General features: G+C 37.1%; 1 protein-coding gene across 1 annotated transcript in view; it reads left to right on the top strand.

Annotated features, from left to right (window-relative positions):
• LOC131028202 (serine/threonine-protein phosphatase 2A 65 kDa regulatory subunit A beta isoform) overlaps positions 1–21,542 on the top strand; it is an 81,985-nt gene that overhangs the window by 44,669 nt on the left and 15,774 nt on the right. The window contains exon 4 of the mRNA XM_057958450.1: positions 20,871–20,983. Within this exon, the coding sequence (XP_057814433.1) occupies positions 20,871–20,983 (113 nt within the window). The remainder of the gene's footprint in view (positions 1–20,870; positions 20,984–21,542) is intronic.

Here is a 21,542-nt window from a genome sequence, read left to right as displayed (position 1 = left end):
TTTATTATTATTCACCATTAACTTGTATTTCAAAGTGGGGACATTGCACCTTTTTACTTCTGTCCATTCTTTTTCTGCCATGGATGGGGTAATGGGATCCTGGACGATTTCACTTTTGAGATTGCATCGTTTTGTGCAACTGCTAGATCTGGATTGGTCTCCGAAGAAATCTCGTCATTCTTAGGCTGAGTGGATGGATTCTTCATTGAGATCTCAGATCCACTAAATTTTCTTAATTCAACACAACAATCTTGTAGTGCCCTATGAGGTAGATCCAGCGAAGAGGGTGCACAAAGCTTCGGATCAACTTCGTGAAGTACATCTGTGGAAGCCAAATCATTTTCTGTTTTGGGAGGGACAACATAATGATGTGATTCCACTCCCACCCACCAGATGGGTTGATTGATTGTAGTGTTAGCTTCCTCATGAGATTTTTTACTAAAAAAGAAATAGAATGGCCTGTTGAAAAAGATTTCCTGCATCTGAAATTAATTTTTTCATAATCTACAATTTGTCTCCAACATCTCTGACCTACCATCAAGGAAATCTCAGCAGGAAGCCCTTTGGAAAGATCCATTTCAACACATAGGCAAGCACATGTGGAGCATTCATAGTTTATTGTTTCTTTAGAAATGCTGTGGTATTTCCTCAAGCCATTTACAATGGCCTTCAAACAACCAATCTCCTAGATATACAAGGGAAGATAAGGTAATCACACCCACAAGAAAGCAGTTGAGAAGGTCTCAAATTGTGGATCGAAAGAAGGGAACCATGGTTTGATGCAAAGGAAGTCTCCTTGAAAGAACTAGGGGCCAGTGGTAAGAACCAGTTCCTTGTCCTCCACGGTTTCGAATTCCAGAATGAAGAACCCTTTGGCACATGGGTATATGCTGATTTCTTCTTCTAATTTCTCTTTCCAGTTGTCACTGATACATTTGTGCGAAGTCTGCGAATTCAGTCACATTCGCATAAACTGCAAATTAGCGCATGCTCTTGGAGGTAGTTCTCATGATTGTGGGCAAACATATCCATGCGATCTCAGGAACAGAATCCGACTGGAGAATACAATGTGGGGGGCTCTGATGATCAGAAAAAAGTGGAGAAGAGGGCCCAGAAGTAGAGGCACCAGAAATGGAATGTGAATAGTTATTTTGTCACCCACCCTCTAGAACCTATGGCTTTTGACCTAAAGCCTCTTTGTAATTTTGCTTTTGATTATTGGCCAGATGCATGGAAGAACCAGAAGAGTTTCAAGCATTATCATGGAACAATTGTAATTTTCCTATGGTTTTTGGGTGCAGGCATACAACCGATTTATTGTTGTTGATAGCTTTGTCCACAACCAGCCGATTTGCCACCACCTTATACTCTAAAATTGCTGTGCTGGAATCTTTTTTTGTACCTTTCACATCTGAAGAACAGCCCTTGTGAACTATTGCAGTGCAGGAGTATAAAAATCTCTGAGCGAAATTTCTCTTACATTATATTATATTGTAAAATTAATAATTAAAATAGAATACAATGTGATAGATATAATCTAAATGCAATAATTATATAAATATATTTGATCCTTTAATGTGGACTGGGGTCCACTCATTATATTAAACTGTCTTAATATAAGTATTTAAGTGTAAAACCCTTAACAAGGGAGCTTGAGCCTTTACAAAGAAAAAGGCTACAGACCCTATGAACAAGGAAGTAGTGACCAATTACACACATGCCTGCTGAAAACCAGTGTATATACAATATAACCATACCAAACCAAGCTATTCGTATTCTGAAATTTAAAAGCATATCAGACCACTGTTAACACCTTCATCTTCTCAGCTACAGTTGCCTTGTCTTTAGCTCCTACATCAACAACATTGAGCCCCACATATTGCTTGAGGAACTTAATTGCTATTTTGTATTCTGGGCTTTTGCTTTGTGGAAGGATATGCAACTTGCAAGGGCGCTTCAAATCAAAGATATCAAACCTAAATGAAGGGGAGCTTTCCACACCATTTACTCTTTGCCATTTGCTGCTGCATTCTTTCAATTTCTTCTGCTAGAGCTAGAAAATAGGTTTCTAGTTCCTGAAAGGAGGCTATATATACCAATCCATGAATATCACCACCCACCATAGGAAGGGGGCAGTCTGAATGAGCCAAAGTAAAATCCAAAAGCTGCATCAAGACTGCCTTTTAAGTCTTCCTTAACATCAAAATACTGCGGCCCACTGCAGTTCCAAGTAGTCATTGTTGTGACGTTTTCACTCATCACCCCATTGCAAATGGGGACCCCCACTTTTTGCTTTGCTTTAGGGTTAGTTGTCTTTTAGCTTGTTCCTAGTCATTAATCTTTTTTAGTGAGGAAGAGGTGTGTAGGTTGAGGTAAAGTTGTCAAGATGCAAAGTGTAATTGAAAATGTCAAAATTGTCAAGCGTCGTTAGGAAAGAGGTCAAGGTGGGCGAATTTCCCAGATTTCCTTCTTAGGGTTGTTTTTCCACCCTTTGGAGAGCTGATGAAACCTAGTATTGAGTGATGGAGATTGTTTGACAATAAAATTGGAAATTTCCTTCTACCTATTGAATTTCCACTCTTGGAAATTAAGAGTTAAGTTAAAGAGAAGTGAAAAACCTTCCTTCTAGGGGTCGTTTTTCCTCTCTAAAAGGAAATTTACTAGGCATAATTTGATGAAAGTGAAAATCTTCCTTGTTGGGTGTAAATTTCCACCCCTTGTGCTAATCGATTTTCCACCCATTGCAATTGAGCAAATTACCAAGAAGGAAAGGGAAGTGAAGGAAAAATCTTCCTTCTAGGGGTCGAATTTCTACTCTAGACAAAATTTTGCTAATAATTTGAACAAAGAAGGATGAAAAACAAGGAAAATAAAATCTTCCTTCTACTGTGCAAATTTCCACCCTTGTAGGGGTCGATTTTCCACTCTTAAGCAAATAATGAGCAATGCAAGTAAAGGTGGAATGAAGGTGGTCAAAAAACATGAAAGTCGTTCTTCCTACTTCCTTGTGAGGTGCGTTTTTCCACCCTTGCTAAGGTGAATGATGAAAGAAGGAAGTAAGAGTTTAAGGCATAAAAAGCAAAATCTTCCTTGTAGAGTGCAAATTTCCACTCTTCCTTGTAAATCATACATTGATTGAAATATTGAGGAAGCAAAATCTTCCTTCTTCCTTGTGTTTTCCCACCCTTACTTCTAGGGTGCAAATTTCCACTCCATTTTTTGGTGAATTTTTCAAGAGCAAATCTTCCTTGTGCATGGCAAATTTCACTCCTTCCTTTTGGGTTGCGTTTTTCCACTTATTTCAGGCGATTGAAGGTGATTAAAAGAAATATCTTGAGAAAACAAATCTTCCTTCCTCATGTTGATTTTCCACTCCCTAGTGGAGTACGAATTTCCATGCTTGAATTGCAAGTAAAATGTCTTCAAATTTGAGCACTCAACATTGATTAAATTGCAAAATTGTAAGAGGAAAGAATGCAGACTTGTCAAGCAATTGCAATTTCGAATTTTGATTGGCAAAAATAAAACGTTTTAATGCAAGGTCGGCTTGTTAAGGAATAGTGGAAGGAGTGCGATCTTTGGTTGCAATGTTTATAATTCAAGAGAAAGGTGTGATTAGCTACAAATCAAATTCAAAATTCTCTAAGCAAGTTCGCACCAAGAAACATTTCCAGATTTGCAGTCAGGCAGAATTTGAAATATAACTAGCAAAATGCAAAGTTCTAAGGATAATGCACATGGATTGATGAGGTAAAAAGGTAAGGTAAAGTGTAAATGCATAGTGGAAATAAATAAAATAGACGTGATCTAATAGTCTTGCACAAGTTTTAGGCGGTATGATATTACCAGATTCAATGCCACTCTTCTTCTTCTTCTTCCTCTTAGCAGTACCAGATGCAGTTGAAGGTGTTGCCTTTGGTACTTGCTTTTGTGCCAGTAGTTTGATCGAAACCTTTCTGACAGGTTTCCTCTTAGTTTCTACCTTAGCTTTCTCTGTTTTCTTTCTAACAACCCTCTTAAATGCCAACACTGTGCCATCCTCAAATTCTGTTTTAGCAGTAACAGGCTCAATATGTACTTCTGGGTTCTTTCTCTTCCTGCCTTTCTTCGGGACAACATCAATTAAAGCTTTAATGTCCTTTGAGACCTTCTCCACAATTTTTCTTTCTTTTCCTTCCCGCTTCTCTCTTTTCTTCCAGTTGAACTCTGTTTCAACCTCTTGAGTTTTCTGTTGTGCAGTACTGCAGGGCTTTTCTGCCTCATCAATTGGTGCATCAATCAATATTTTTGCATATGCATCAATAATTTGTGCATCCACCTCATAGCCCATTTCTTCAATCCAAATTATTTTTGGCTTAACTTATTCCATTAGTGGTTCATCTTTCTTTACCATGAAGCATACGTCGGTTGAGTATTTTTATACAATATGCTTAGGTACCCTTACCCTTACCCTAGAACATTATTCAACATGCCATCTTTAGTAATTTCATCTAATAGTCTTGCACAAGTTTTAGGCGGTATGATATTACCAGATTCAATGCCACTCTTCTTCTTCTTCTTCCTCTTAGCAGTACCAGATGCAGTTGAAGGTGTTGCCTTTGGTACTTGCTTTTGTGCCAGTAGTTTGATCGAAACCTTTCTGACAGGTTTCCTCTTAGTTTCTACCTTAGCTTTCTCTGTTTTCTTTCTAACAACCCTCTTAAATGCCAACACTGTGCCATCCTCAAATTCTGTTTTAGCAGTAACAGGCTCAATATGTACTTCTGGGTTCTTTCTCTTCCTGCCTTTCTTCGGGACAACATCAATTAAAGCTTTAATGTCCTTTGAGACCTTCTCCACAATTTTTCTTTCTTTTCCTTCCCGCTTCTCTCTTTTCTTCCAGTTGAACTCTGTTTCAACCTCTTGAGTTTTCTGTTGTGCATCAATCAAGAATATTGATTGATGCACCAATTGATGAGGCAGAAAAGCCCTGCAGTACTGCAAGGGCAAATTTAAAGGTGAAATTCATCAAGCATAAAGGGAGAATTAGGAATCAGATTTAGGGGCGAGGTTGTCAAGGAAGACTTCGTGCAAATTCAGGATGAATCTGATCAAAATCAGAAGCTTGTCAAAGGAACATTAGACCCTAAGCCTTATATGTGCAAAATGTTGATTTTATTGTAGCTGTGGTTGGAATCCACAGGCCGACATTGATATCACAAAGGTTGTGATTATATTTATATTATTATTATGAGATAATATAATTATTATTATGAGATAATATAATTATATTATAAGTATAATGTATAATTATTATACTATATGATAATACAATAATTATTATATTATATTAATAATGTAACAATTGGTGCCACTTGGAAGAGTGGTGACCCTTGGTGTATAGACATCTCTCACATATACATAATGAGATGTGTGATCTCATTCATAGGGGGACATAACAATACAACAATATAACAAAATATGCAGATCAATATAAATTAGAGTGCTTGAGGGAGACGAATATATCGTCTATGGTTGGGAGGGCAATAAGAGTTATTGCCCATGGTTAATCGAGCATACCAGAAAAACAACATGGTATCAGAGCAGGAAGATCAACCTGGGACCTGAGCGATTGGAGAAACATCGTCTGGAAGCAAGTCAGCATAAGCTACGATCTCGACTATTTTCTATAGAGCAGAAGAGTTTTTTTTTTTTACTACAGGATCGGCTGTGCATGAAAGCAAGGTCAAAGAGGAGTATCCAGAACGTATGCTGATAACGTTCTATGTATTTGGCCTGTGATTCACGACAGGCAATACAAATCTCTACCAGATTCACGTTACCTTGAAAGCCTTATTAGCGGCAAGCGCTGGGCAAATGTAAAAGGAGGCTTCATCCAATATAACATGGAGACGCGTAATCCTCAAAGTTAACGCACAATAAGGAACTGCTGATCAAACATTTTATAGCTCCCAACATAAGTGAAGGGAAGGAACTTCTGGCACGTCATTTAAAACATTGCCGCCTCCTTATTGTCTTGAATGATATCGATGATCTAGATCAAATCGATGCTTTGCTACCTCCCACAAATTAGCTTGGATATGACAACTAGATCATCGTGACAACTTGCTACATCGGCCTTTTGTCTTCGCCCTCCATGCCTTTAACGACAACCTATAAGATGGATGGACTGAATAAATCACATGCCCAACAGCTGTTTTGTTGGCACGCCTTCGGCCAACCGAGCCCATTGCATGAATTTCACGATCTTGTTGAAGTGTTTTTCAAGTAATGCTCTACGGAAAGCCCAAGGATTATTGGGAGACAAAATTAGTCAGAATCTCCACAATATTGTTCAAGGACATAAAGCAAGAATGGACAGAGGAGCAAATTGTCAAAAGTTGAACAACCTTTTCTTGGTTGAGGCACATAAAACTTCATTGGTGGGAGTCTTGTTGCTTCGGCGTGTGTATCATTCTGTGTACTTGGCATGACAATATTTTGACAGATTGTGAATTATCTAGTGCTCTAGGCGTGACAAAATTAAGCATAGTATTGAAGGTGCGATTCTCCATATATAGTGTTGGAACTGTAGAAGGTTGTATTCTGGCCACCATTTTATCCTGTTCAGATTTAGCATTCTTTAAGACTATTGATCCTTATCTTCATGGGCAATAGTCTTTCCTACTGCACATGAAGTTCTTTGCTATGGTGCAATCCTTATCTTCATGGGCAACAGTCTTTCCTACTGCATGTGAAGTTCTTTGCTAGGGTGTGGCGTTGTTGTTCTTAGCACCAGACAATTACTTGAGAATTGGTGACTCCTTGAGGTGTGGTCTATAACTTAATTGGCAGAGAGCGACTCTTACCAGGTCAAGGCTATTGGGAGCCTGTATTGCCTATCTCTACTTGGTACAAGCATTTTCTTCCAGAATGTGGTGTAATCTTCTGTCTTCTAGACAAACTTGAAGTGGAAAGAAGAAATCATTCTTGTTGCAGTCTAATTCATAATCTCTACATTGTGTTTAAAAGAGGATTGCTGATAAGAAGGGCAGAGCCAGAATCCATTGCAATCAAATAAGGATAAGGTGATTGCCGCAGAGGTCAGTGATTGACATGAGAGAAGAGATTATGGCATTTGAATGAATACAGACTAGGATAGTTGACCGTGAGGAGGACGACATATTGGGCCCAATACCAGGCAGTTTACAATGCAAATGAAGGAAGGATTAATTTGAGCAACCATAACAGGGATAAATCGTTACCACCCTCTCAGCTGTTGTAGCTTGTGCTTGGGAATGCAAGAGTGGAAGAGGAACCTTGCATTTACTAGAGGCTGCCAGGGGGAATATCTTATAGCCTGATTCATATGTTGTGAAATTCTCTCATCCTTGTTGCACAAATTGCTGGCTTGCATTAGTTCAAATCGTGATCTTAGACTTTGACTACATTCATTCCATGCGAAGCATGGCAGATTTCAAATCAGAGATGATAGAAAATCGGGAGAAAATCAAATTAAACAAACAACTTTGTACTTAGTAGGTAATATCGTTGAGATGAGATTAGTTTCTTCGAAGTGGAAGAATCAACATTCAGAGAGAGTTTGACAGACCATCAGAGGGTAGCCTTGAACAAGGAGATCAAAAGGTTGACATCAAGATACCCTTTGGTAGAAGGGAGTGGACTGCGAGGGGACTTGAAGAGATTTTGATTTAAATGAGATAAGTATTTCATAATGTTCATGAATTTTCTGTGTGGCTATTAATTAATGCAATTATATTGGAATAGTGATCCATGCATGTTTCTAACATTGGTATTTCTCTTCGAGATAGTTTAGTTCTATAAACTATCATTAATCTCTTTAAGATGCCTTCAAGACGGACCAAGAAGCATAAGAGATTGCATTCAAGGAAGGAAGAACTTGATGCTTGCAGCCATGAGACTGAGTTGGTGGCTGAAGACGTTTCTTCAAAGAGGAGGAAATAACATACCTTCAGCCGTATGTATATCATCTAATGAGAGTCTCTTGGAGCAAAATATCTTCCATGATTGGGACCATGTCAGCAGGGTATGCTTCTGTGATAGAGGGAGCAGCTAAGAGGATGTGCTTTGGTTGACATCCGAGGATCTTGATCATATTGGTTCAGAGGGAGTGGACCATGTCGAGATGGTTTCTCTAGTGATCAGTCAGAGGACTATGATTCATGGGATGGAGTCCCATGTATGTAGGTCGGAGGGCCTTTATGCTGACTCCTAGGTCGTGATATTCCTGAATAGATGGATACTTGGTGAGCTTGGGACTTGCCAGGTGTGATGCATACTCCAATCTGGTATTTCATAATAGGACAAAGCATGTGGAAATTCAATATCACTATATTAGAGATATGGGGCAAAGGAATGCTATTCGGTTGAGATACATTAGCACTAATGAGCAGACGACATACATTCTCACCAAGCCTCTCTTTAGAATAAAGTTTGTGTACTTTCGAGGTAAGCTTGGTATGATGGAGAATGAAGCCCTAGCTGAGATTGAGTCTCAACATCATTGATTTAGTTATATGTTATTCTAATGTATTCTTCTTTTTCAAAAGATGTTTAAAGTGTAAACTCTTGATTAATGCATTTCTCTTTGAGGGAAACTTGAGGTGAAAGCCCTTATCTCCACCCTTTGATATGGTTGATGGTGGATGTCATGTATGTGACGCCATGACAATACCACGTGAGAGAGTCCATGGTGATTTTTTCCTATACTAGTGTGTTTATCCTCTGGATGAGCCATGGTGAATATCATTGTGAGGTGACGATCTCACAATGATGAACACTTGTGCATCTTACCATCATTGTGAGGTGACGATCTCACAATAATGGTTGATATCTCGCGAGGTGATATATATGGATATGCCATAATGGTGGCTATCATGTGAGGTGATATCTATGGATAAGCCATAATGGTGGATATTACATGAGGAGATATCTATGGTGGATGTCACGTGAGGTGATATCCCTGGATAAGCCATAATGCTTGATATCATAGTGAGGTGATATCTTTCCTTTTCACATATGGATGTAGCCATTGTGGACAATCATCACAATGAAGTGATGTAACTTATTAAAGGTTAAGAAGGATTCCTCCCTAGCTAAGAGGGAGTGTTGATTTTATTGTAGCTATGGTTGGAATCCACAGGCCGACATTGATATCACAAAGGTTGTGATTATATTTATATTATTATTACGAGATAATATAATTATATTATTATGTGATAATATAATTATAATGTATAACTATTATATTATATGATAATACAATAATTATAATATTATATTAATAATGTAATAATTGGTGCCACTTGGAAGGGTGGCGACCCTTGGTGTATAGACATCTCTCACATATACATAATGAGATGTGTGATCTCATTCATAGGGGAATATAACAATACAACAATATAACAAAATATGCAGATCAATATAAATTAGAGTGCTCGGGGGAGACGAATATATCGTCTATGGTTGGGAGGGCAATAAGAGTTATTGCCCATGGTTAATCGAGCATACCAGAAAGACAACACATAATTGGAGGCATCATTTTCCTAATGAAAATCATTATTTCCAATGATTAGCAAGTCTATTTGGTGATGCAAGGGTTTAAACTTCCATTTCATTTTTTATCCACTTTCATGTGATCTTCTTTGTCTTTCAGGTATAGTTGCAATAGGAATGAAGAAGAACTTCACAAGGAACCAGAAAAGGCAAAAGTGTGGAAATGAGGATTGATTGCAAGGTCAGCTCATTGAAGGACTTTCAACGTCAAGGCATTCAAGGAGGTAGCAAGATAGGGTTTCACAATTTGAGTTAGAGTTTAAGTGATCCAACGAGGCAAATCAAATGAGGAAAACGACCAAGAGCCCTTCAAAAGGTGAAGGGGAAATTCATCAATGCCGTGGAAGATCGACACCAAGGCTTAACAACATGAAGAACATCTTCACACCAAGGTTCAAGTGTTCAAAAGGGATAACATCTAAGAAGGAGGTGAATCAAATGAATGACTCAACCATAACAAGGGATTGCATTAAGCTAGAGATTAGAGCCACCAAGGAGGAACATTTCAACAAAGCATGTGCAAGGATGTACATGAGGAAGGATACTGTTACAACATCTTGAATTTCCTTCGGAAATCCAAGATCTTGTGTTCAGTATGTGAATTCACATCGAGGAGTTCAAGAAGATGAAGAATGATGCATCAAGACTTAGCAACATGAAGACTTCAAGTTTAACACTGCAAGGAAGGATAAGATTCACACTCCAAGAGTGACAAAGAAAATGATTGAGTTCAAGGCAATGAACTCCCTAACATGAGGATGCAAAAGCATCACTAGAAGGAAAATTCCCAAGTATGGAGATGAAAATGCAAATTGATCAAGGCAAGCTATTCAAGTCGAGGGAGGACATTGTGAATGTCAAGACCTGACTATAGGAACCTTGGAGTCACCTCGTTTGATCATGAAGTTAGCATTTGAGGAGATTTTGTTCAAGAGGTTAAGATACTCAGTATTTTATTTTTGTGTTGTAAGGTGTCATAAAAAACGCATCAACTGTAATGTTCCCTTGTTGAAATAGGATTTATTAATAATTAATAACAATAATAAATTAAAATAGAAAAGAACAAAAGTAAAATTTAATATAAATAAAATTTAGTCAAGTTTAATGAATGGTCAAAAGGCATGAAATGAAAAGTTGTGACTTCCTCAAACATGAGATATAAAAGGGAGAGGAGAACTTCATTTGGGATGAAAAAGGAAGAAGGAAGAGACTCAGATATTAAGCTTAGCCTAGCAATCAAATCCAGTGATCAAATATGTTTAATATTAGTTAAGGAGCAAAAGGAAAATGTATATAGACACCGCCCTTGAAAAGAAGGTGGCTGTCTAAGGAGACACAACTCTTCAGCAACAAGAGAAGCATATTTAAGGAGGGACATGATTGAAGGAAAAGGAGTGGGAAGAGAAAATAGTAATTTGGATCTGAAATAGTAAAAGGCATCCAATCAGAATTGAACTTCTTCAGCAAATAATAAAAGAGGACATCAATCCAGACTGGGAAAAAGATCATATCAAGCAACAAGTGCGAATTAAGATCAGACTCATACCAGAGCAGTCCTAGATCTATGATATCGAACTGATAACAGCTTTGTTGATTAGTTTTGTGAAGCAATCAGTCTCTGAGAAGAACATCAACAGATTAAAAAATCTGTAGTAGCCGATAAAGGAGTACACATTCTAAACTGGCCTAAGATCATCAACTCCAAATAAGTTCAGCAATCAGTGAAAGAAGACAACATTTATATCAGATAAGCAGCAGATACATGATCGAGAATCAGATTCTAATCCGATTCAGATCTGTTATATCCAACATCTAGACAAATTTTAAGTTAAGTCCTAATAGGGGACATTACATCAACAGTTATGTCCCAATAACCATCTTAATCCCTTTTCAACAGCTTCTGAACCCAAATTGAAGATCATTTCCAAGTGCTGCTCAGTTATAGGGCTGAGGAAAGCCATCTGGCATCTCTCAGAGAGTAAATTGAAATTTGGGCTCCATTTGTCTGAGGGCTCCAGAAAAGAGAAATCAAGAAAGCTAAGCAATCCACCTCTCAACACCATTTAAGGACCTTCCAATAAATGCCATCTGCCAAGAAAAAGAATGCCATGCAGTAAAGATTCCTTCAACACCTTCTGAAAATATTTTGAATTATTAGCTATCTTATCTTGAGAAATTATAATCAATGATTATTTTTTATTGTTATAGTTTATAGCATAGTTGGCTATGTAATCCTCCAACTCATTGGCTTTACGTAAACAATTATTGATGGAAAATGAATTTAGAGAGTCTACAATAAGCCAAATTCATTGTAAAATATTCTCCACTTTCAAGCCATGGGAGCCCCTATTTCTTCTAGTGCTTATAATCACCGTCAAATTTCCATTGATTGAGATAGATGAGATTCCATATTTGATGTTATCTGGTAGACCGGGAAGGAGAGCTCATGTGTTGGTTTCATTATTTGTTCCATCCATCAACTTTTTAGCAGCAGCACAAATCATTTTCCTGGAAGCGTTTCTAACCATACATCTAGCTCTTGACACCCTTAGATTTCCTAGAAGCTTTGTTGAAATTCAGTTGTAGACACCAAGGTTGAGGGGCTAACCATTTTACATTTTTCTGGATATCCGACCTTGATTAAACTTTGAGAGCCCAATGAACAGGGGGAAATATTTATATATTATTTATAAATGTTAATTTTAATTTAATCATAATTCTTTAATATAATAGAAATTATAGAATAATAGAATAATTAATAATTTTATTAAATAATTTTTTATATAAATATAATTAATTATGTAAGTAGTTATTAGCATTTTAAAATATAAACCCAATATTCTCACTTTGCATTAGATTGGGTATAAATACCCAAAAATTACAACAAATTCTGTTGAGCAGCCTTACGGGAGTACCCATATTCAAAACAAACTACTACCAACTAAACAAGACAATAACAAACCTAAAACAATTTGAACAAACTACCTATGTGGCTAAATGATGGAATACCAACATTCCCCCCTTATTAAATCATTTCTTCAAAGTACTAATAAGAGAATCCTGAAAACTTTCAAACTTCACCCGTGCAAGAGGCTTGGTGAAGATATTAGCATGTTGTTCCCGAGTTGAGGAGAATTGGAGTTGGATGTTGTTTTGCTGAACATTTTCTCGTATGAAGTGACAGTCAACTTCAATATGCTTGGTTCGTTCATGAAACACTGGATTGCGAACAAGCTTGAGAACACTCTGATTATAACAATAGAGGATTGTAGGTTGGTTTTGTGGTATCCCCAAGCCTTCTAATATGTGTTGTAGCCAAACTGCTTCACAAATTGCTGCACTTGCTACACGATATTCTGCTTTTGTTGAGGAATAAGCAACTATGGCCTACTTCTTACTTCCCCAAGAAATAGGTCCTGAACCTAGGAAGAAAACAAAATCGGATGTGGATTTCCTATCATCAATTGAACCTGCATCGTCTGCATCTATGTACCCTGTCACGAAGAATTTGATTATTCCTTTCATATTCCAAACCATGATTCATTGTACCTTGGATATACCTTAGTACCCGTTTTGCTTCTTTCCAGTGACACATTTTTGGTTCTTGCATGAATCTTGATAGATAATTAACAACAAAACTAATATTTGGTTTGGTGTAAGTCAATTAAATCAAACCTCCAATCATTTGTCAGTAGAGAGTTGAATTCACCTGAGGAGATGTATCAGATGTAGATAACTGCAATCCTAATTTTGTAGGTGTAGACATGGGCTTGGAATCCATCATTTCGAATTTCTCAAGCAGCGTCTTGGCATATTTTCTTTGAGATACAAAGATATGGTGATTTGTTTGCCATACCTCTAAGTCTAGACAATAGTGCAGTAGCCCGAGATTTGTCATATCAAATGCCTTCTTGAGATCATTTTTGGTTGTCTCAACCATTTCTTCAGAGCTACTTGTGATAACTAAGTGATCAACATATACATTAATTATCACAATATCCCTCCCTTGATCCTTGAGGTAGAGATTTAGATCATATAGATGCCTAGTAAGACCATGTTTTAACAAATGTTCATCAATTTTGATATACCAAGCTCTAGGAGCTTGTTTGAGACCATATAGGGATTTGACAAGTTTGCACATACCTTTTCTTCTTTATCAGGTGCAATATATCCCTTTGTTTGGGTCATATAAACCTCTTCCTTAAGGTCTCCATTAAAAAAGGAACTTTTTACATCCACTTGATACAATTTCCATCCAAATTGGGCAGTTAAAGCAAAAATCATTCTAATTGTTTTAATTTTTGCCGTGGGAGCAAATGTTTCTGCATATTCTATTCCTTCTTTCTGGGCATAACCCTTGGCTACAAGCCTAGCCTTATATTTGTCTATACTACCATCTGCTTTATACTTAGTTTTGAATATCCATTTACATCCAGTTGTTTTCTTACCTGGTGGTAGATCAACAAGCTGTTTTTCATCAAAGATGATACTCTGCATCCATAGCCTCTTTCCAAGGCTTTAACTCTAGCGCTTCTTGAACAGTGGATGACTCAAAATTATCAACAATTGAAGTCATTAGTGCAAAGCTTACCTCATTGTGAGCCATGTTGCGAGTCCTTGGACTTGAAGTTGAAGTGTCTGGAACTCCATCTAGCTTTGCATCTTGAATGGTACTCCGTACTAGTATACCACTTTGGGAAAGGTTTTGTGACATTGGTGGGTGTTGATTGATTATCAACGTTCCCATCATTTTTACTATCTATGTTGAATATGGGAGCACTATTTGAAGTAGATGATGATGGAGGAGGAGAACTTACATCATGCTTCTCATAAAAAATTACATCTACTAATGTATATCTTCTTTGTCTTTGGATCCATAATGCGATATGCCTTAGATTCATTACTATATCCAAGAAGAATACATTGCATTGATTTTTCATCTAGCTTCGTCCTTTTTTGTTTAGGAATATGCATATAGGCAGTGCATCCAAATACACGAAGATGAGAGATAGAAGGCTTTACCTCTGTCCGTGCTTCTTCTAGTGTGATGCCATCAAGTGCTTTGGTTGGTGCACAATTGAAGAGATAAACTGCAGTGTGTATAACTTCAGCCCAATATGCATGATCCAGTTGAGAATCTTTCAACATACTTTGAACCATCACCACGATGTTGCGATTTCTTCATTCAACAACACCATTTTGCTGAGGTGTGTATGTTGCAGTCAGTTGACACGGAATTCCATTTTCCTTTAGATATGTGGAGAATTTTGTGCTGCAAACAATATACCCATGTTTTCCTTGTGTGATCATCAACAAAAAGCTGAAAGTACCTACATCCTTTATGAGTAGGTGTCATAGGGCCGAATAGATCGGTATGTGCTAGCTGCAAGGGTTGGCTTGCACGATGTTCACTGGGATAGAAGGATGCTCTGTGTTGTTTTCCAATAATACAGCTAGAACAAACAACACTTGATTTCTCAAGGGATGAAAGCCCTTTGACCATGCTTTTCTTACTAAGTTTTAGCAAGTAACCAGTGCTCAAATGACCAAATCTACGATGCCAAAGCATAGCAAGATCAATGTCCTTAGTCACTAAGGCTTGATTATTAGCAGTTGTATCAAGCCTAAACATTTTTCCAATCTTAGTAGCACTGGCAACAATCTTTTCATTTTTAGATTTATCTTTGATAAGAGAAATCTTTTTATCTTGATTGCTATCAAACTCAATCCTAAGGTTGTGGTCAAGAAATTGTTTAACAGATTGGAGATTTTTGGTAAGTCTTGGCACGTACAAGACATTAGGAAGCTACAAGGTTGATGCTAAACTTCAAAGAGATGTCACCAATACCTTTGATTTCATGGGTGGTATCATTTCCAAGAGTGACTGTACCGTGATGGGGTTTCAATGTGTGAAACCACTCCTGTCTAGTCATGTGCTTTGTAGCACCAGAGTCCATATACCATATTGAGGTTGATTGTGCACCATCTTTTAAAGTGTGGGCTAAAAGCACGTAATCCTCATCCGAAGAATCTTCTGCTTCAATAACATTGCTTTGTTGTTTCTGTTTGTTCTTCTGCTCCCATTGTGGTTTGCCACTAAGAAATGGCTTTTGATGTGATATATTGGGTGATCCTTTGTTGAAGGAGTTGTACCAACAAGTTTTCACATCAAGCCCAACCCTTCCACTGAATTGCTTCATAGGCTTTTGGCCTTTATGCCATGTGGTCATTGCATGATCATTGTCACCATGATCTTGGCTGATAGACTCTTCTTTTTGAAGTAGATTCACTAGCTTATCAAAAGTGGGCGTTGTCTCTGTGACATTTGAAGTTGTCACAAAAACTTTATATTTGGAAGGTAGTGCCCGTAGAACAATAGGCACCAAAAATGCATCATCAATTGTTTGTCCCAATGCTTGTAGGGAAGCCCTCAACTTAGCAATCCTTTTGAGAAAGGATTCCTACTGTTCTCCATTTTTCATCTTCAAGCCATGTAGCTGACTCTGCAAATTCAAGATCTGATTCTGATTCTTCGTCTCATACACCATCTTGAGCTTGTCCCATGCATCTTTGGCTGTGGACAAGTCTCGGATAAAGAGCTGAACTTCATCAGACACATTGAACAAAATGATCAATTTTGCCTTTCTGTCGGCTTGATCAAATTTCTTTAAGTCATTAGCATCTGTCTTGTGTCGTGTTGCAGCCCCACTAACTGTTAAGTAAAATTAATTTCTATAATGGTCATCTTCTATTTTTAGTGGTCATCTTCTATTTTTAGTTGTCGACTCATTTAGCTTTTTAGTTAATTAGCTTTTAAGCTTAATTTGGCTTTCACGCTTAATTTAGTGTTTAGCTCTTTAATCTTTTACTTCAACGTTATGTGCTAATTATAGAACATCGTCTTGTAACCTCTATATATACATGTGCATATCTTTCAATGTAATCATCTGATCATTGAATCATTCATTCAATTTATTTTTCACTAACCACATCCCAAACTTCCTCAAACTCGAGCTGAGTTCTTAGTTTGGTCTTTCATGCAGAGTAATTGTTCACACGCAGCAGTTGAGAAATTTTGGAGAAACTGCTTGCCATTGTGTTAACTAGAGATAGATGCAATTTTGTCCTCTTTCTTATCAACAGAGAAGAAGATATTATTGAAAATCGTTGAAATTAAAAATAATCATATTGATTAAAAGATAAAACCCTTAATATTAGCTCATTTTGAAGCTTCGAGTCTAGTGTAAAGCATTACAATGAAAAATCACTATATAATGTGAAGATAATGACCAGATAGAATAGATCTGGAACGATGAACCTCTTGATGCACATTCTCTTAGATGTTGTCTTCATATGATTGACCAGGATCTGCATGATGTGTAACCTGTTTACCATACCCAAGACACTCAGCAACACCAATCATGGAATCCCAAGCATTGATTAGATGAAGCCCCCTCAATGGGTCTGTCAAGCTTGGTATGTGGTTCGAATGTATATGCCAGAGAGGATGAAGGCCTTTACATATAATGAGCCCGCCAACCATGCAAAATGGTGTCCCAGTGAAAAACACCAAAGAGCAGTCTGAAGTTTCAGAAAGAACCAATCCTTGCCAAAATCTCGAGAAGAACCGAGCCTAGCCAAGGCAAGCCCCGATCAATGTATGAGATGGAAGTGAGGCACAACCTAGAATTCTGGCAAAGCACAAAATACAGGCCTCACAATAGAATGCATTGGTAATTGCAAGCCAATAACTAAGAAAATACGGCTCTATGAAGCAATGAATGACCCACAAGAACAATGAAGCCATAAACACTTGCAAATGTTGTTCATTGCACAATAACATGAATGGATCGTAGGAGCTAAATGCTGATCCAAAATGCTTCTTCAAGGCTGATCATGAGTGTTAATGCATGATAGCTTCGGTAAGATAAATGATTGAATGAGAGATAAATAAAGTCTCTCATTCAATCATTTATCCTATTGATAAACTATGATGAAAAACTTCAAGCTATTGTTCCTTCATTTGATGATCATTCTTCATTTGTATATGTTCAATCTACTTGTAAAGTTCGATCAATGCTTAACTATCGATAATCATCGATTGCAAATCTCATAGCACAGAATACCGATCGATATCGGTTTACATTATAACGTATGCACTCCGATTAATATCGGTTATCATATTAACTGTGATCACCGATTATTATCGGGCTAACTTATGTACTCCGATTAATATTGGTTGATATATTAAACCGTGAACATTGATGGTTATCGAGATTAACTAATACATACCGATTAATATCGGTTGTTTTGCATATAATAGACATGCCGATTAAGTATCGGGTGGTTAGTTAAGTATACACTGATTGGTAAATGCTACGATAAGCCAAAGGGTGCGATCAAGTAATGTCTTGATCGATCATGTCTAAAAGACATGACCGGTCAAGGCATTGCTTGATCCTCCCTGCTTACATATAAATATCAATCGGCATTTGTGAGAAGGACATCGAAATCAATAAATACTCCTCTCACCTGCAATATAAAAGAAGATAATCAGATTTATCATATTGAATATATAATACATAGTTAAAAGAAAAGATAACCTTGAATATAACTTGCATCTTGAATTGAGAATTGAATATCATTTACAACGAGGTATCCCTTGACTAATTTGACCTCAAGTCGCCGATTAAACCCTCAAGGAATATTGTCGAACACTTTGCATACAATTTCTGAACTTGCTGTTATGAGTTTCTGTTTGTATGCTGCAAATTGATGTTTTGAATGCTTCTAGCAATGCAAGATTGACTAACAATGACATAGAAATGATATGCCAGCTTTTTTATTACTTTTCACCTGCATATAAGTGACTGAAAATATTAGCTACAGCTACTTGACAAATTATCAAACATTTGGCATGCATCTATTCAACCCAACATGAAGGTACAGCAAAAGACACTTACAGCCAATAGACATTTAGACAAACACTTGGCAAACAATAACCTTTGTTCAATATTAAGTGTGTTGATGTACATACCCTTAAAGGTTATAAGTTCTGATACAAATCTGAAGCAATACTTTGACAAAGTCCACGCCTATGACGCTCACATGGGCCTGCCATAAACCTGATCTGAGATTTCCTGTGATTAAGAACTGCTGATCAGTTCCAGAAATCTGATAAACAATGGCTGCAATAATGAAGCTACAAGACTGCAATAGATGAGACTTCAAATATGCTTCAAACCCTTGCACAAATCTGCTCCTTATACATAGATTGGAATCTTGGATGAAGCCCACAGTATGGCAATGATTCAGCTGATCTCTCACAGCCTCAAAATGGCAAAGACACTGAAGAGTTTTCGTTCTCCAATGCTGGAAATGACTGAAACCCTTGTGTATTTCTACACACAGCTCTCATATCAAAAAGAAAAAGTTTATAATCTTCAAGAATGAAAAAGCATTTGCTTTTTGAGTCCTTTTATAACCCGAATCTCCTTAATAGCATTTAAATCCACTTTCAAATCCACAACTTTAGGGTTTGTATAATAACTTTATTTAATATCCTCATAAGTGGGTGCCCAAGACTTGAATTATTAGATGCACATTAATATCATTTAAAATGATATTTTATATTTATCTTTCAACTTTATCAAATGCATCAATAAATAGGCCTCAAATATTAAAAATGATTAATTGCACTTTAAGTCACTTAATTGAGGGTCATGGCCCCATTGCACATTAAGTGATTTTTAATATCTTATATTATAATTGCACTCTATTAATAAAGTAATCACTTTATTAATAATTAAATAACATTAACTCCACAAATAATCATTATTTCTCAATTCCGTGTGAACTTGGGAGTTAACCATTGTTTCCATTGTGCATTCAACTGCCTTACTAAACATAGTAAGGGTACCTCTTTATCAACCACTGACTTACTATAAATAGTAAATCCCTCATCATCTAATCAAACCAATTGTGCATTGCAATCATGGCCTGTTTAGTGCTCTGCTATAAATAGTAACCCTGACTTTCTTAAAATAGTTACTTACTATAACTAGTAAGTGTGCCAAATTGAACCAAACAAAGAGCAATCCTGAACACTACTAACCTCTAGAATGGGAATAAGCCTCCTGCACTGCCAACTGGGACCCTCTAACCGTCAGTCTTAACCTACGAGGGCCAATAATAGGCTAATCCAATCATAAACCATATCATCCCAAAAAGGGAACATTACGGATCAGGAGATCGAAAGTGAAAACCTCACGATCCATGAGTGCACCAGAGAATGGCTGCAGCTCAAACAGATCTCAAAGCCATCAACATTTCCCTCCAAGACAGAGCGCTAATCGTCAGGCTCGAAGATGCTCAGTCTCACTGGCCTGATTTCACCTCAAATCGGCACAAATGAAAGAATTAGCCTGAGGAATCATGGAACGCACCAATTGATTGCGGAGTATTGTATAAAGTGGATTCAATGATTGCACAGGCTTTACTTCAGGCAGGACACCGTATTTCAACCCCAATGCAGTTTGTAATATTGAACCATGCAATGGCTGATCTGCACAAGAGTTTCACAACCACAAGAGTGGCTACGTGAGCTCCACTAAACTGCTTCAGCCGATACTCATCTTCAAAGTCGATAATCATTCAAGATTACGGAATCATTGGGATCACCACAACCTTAGAAAATTGTAGATTTACGTGCCACTATTTTGATCTTCTCCCGCTCTGATACCATATCAGCATTTTAAAATATAAACCCGATAATCTCTCTTTGCATTAGATGGGGTATAAATACCCAAAAATTATTACAAATTCTGTTGAACAGCCTTACGGGAGTACTCCGTATTGAAAACGAACTACTACCAAGTAAACAAGACAATAACAAACCTAAAACAATCTGAACAAACTACCTACGTGGGTAAATGATGGAACACCAACAGTAATTTGTTATATTAATAATATTATATTGATATCTCTCATCATCTTTAGAATGGATGTATTTAAGATATCTAAATTACTCATTTTTTCGTGTGTGTGTTTTCTTGGCTTTTACATTAGTAACAAAAGAAAAGGCATCTGGTAATGCCAACATAGGAATATTGGGTGATGTTCCTTGATCATAGTGTTTTTAGCGTAAAGCTATCTAAGATTCTGAAGTATCAGGAAGCTTTAAACTATCGATGTGATTATTGTTCAATTTGTGATTACTTGTTTTTGTTTGATATATGCAGTTCCAGTCATGAGACTGTTACCTCACATTGTGGACATCTGTTCTGTCTTTGCAGATCAGGATTCAGTAAGGCTGTTAGCTGTGGAGGGATGTGCAGCACTTGGAAAGCTGTTGGAACCTCAGGATTGTGCAGAGCATATTCTCCCTATCATTCTCTCTTTCTCCCAGGCAATGAAATAAATCTAATCATCTGAAGTTGATTTGTTCCATGCATGTAATATGAAAATGTACAAGCATAGTTTTTTCCTGTTGATTTGAATTTGAAATTTAGAAGTATAATTAAACTACTTTCTGGTAGAACATAGGACAGTTGCTGTATACTTCCCATTATTGTGGTTTTCTGAAGTGGAAAACATTTGTGGAGTTTTTCTGAAGCAATCTGAAGGGAGGAATTAAGAGAGTTTGGAAATCATCCAGGAACAAGAAAAACCATTAACCTTTATAAGAATTTTCAGAAACAATTTGCATCTGCCATGTATCTTGCTAATATACTTCTGTAAGAAATGCAAATAGTTTTTTATTGGGGTTATCTAGTCTGCTAGGATCTCTGAGCATGTGAATTTAATATCAACAATCTTATTTTAGCATTCTGTGAGGGGTTCCTTTCTCAAACCTTGGGCTTCTTTCTACAAACATCAGAACATTTGGGTGCTATGAACTAAATTTGTCTTTTAGGACTTCATGACAGAAGGAATTTACTTTCTCAGCAGTGTCAAATGATAGTTAT

Source organism: Cryptomeria japonica, chromosome 1 (genome assembly GCF_030272615.1).
Source record: "Cryptomeria japonica chromosome 1, Sugi_1.0, whole genome shotgun sequence".
In the NCBI taxonomy this organism is placed as follows: Eukaryota; Viridiplantae; Streptophyta; class Pinopsida; order Cupressales; family Cupressaceae; genus Cryptomeria; species Cryptomeria japonica.
This window is presented reverse-complemented; position numbering and strand designations above follow the sequence as displayed.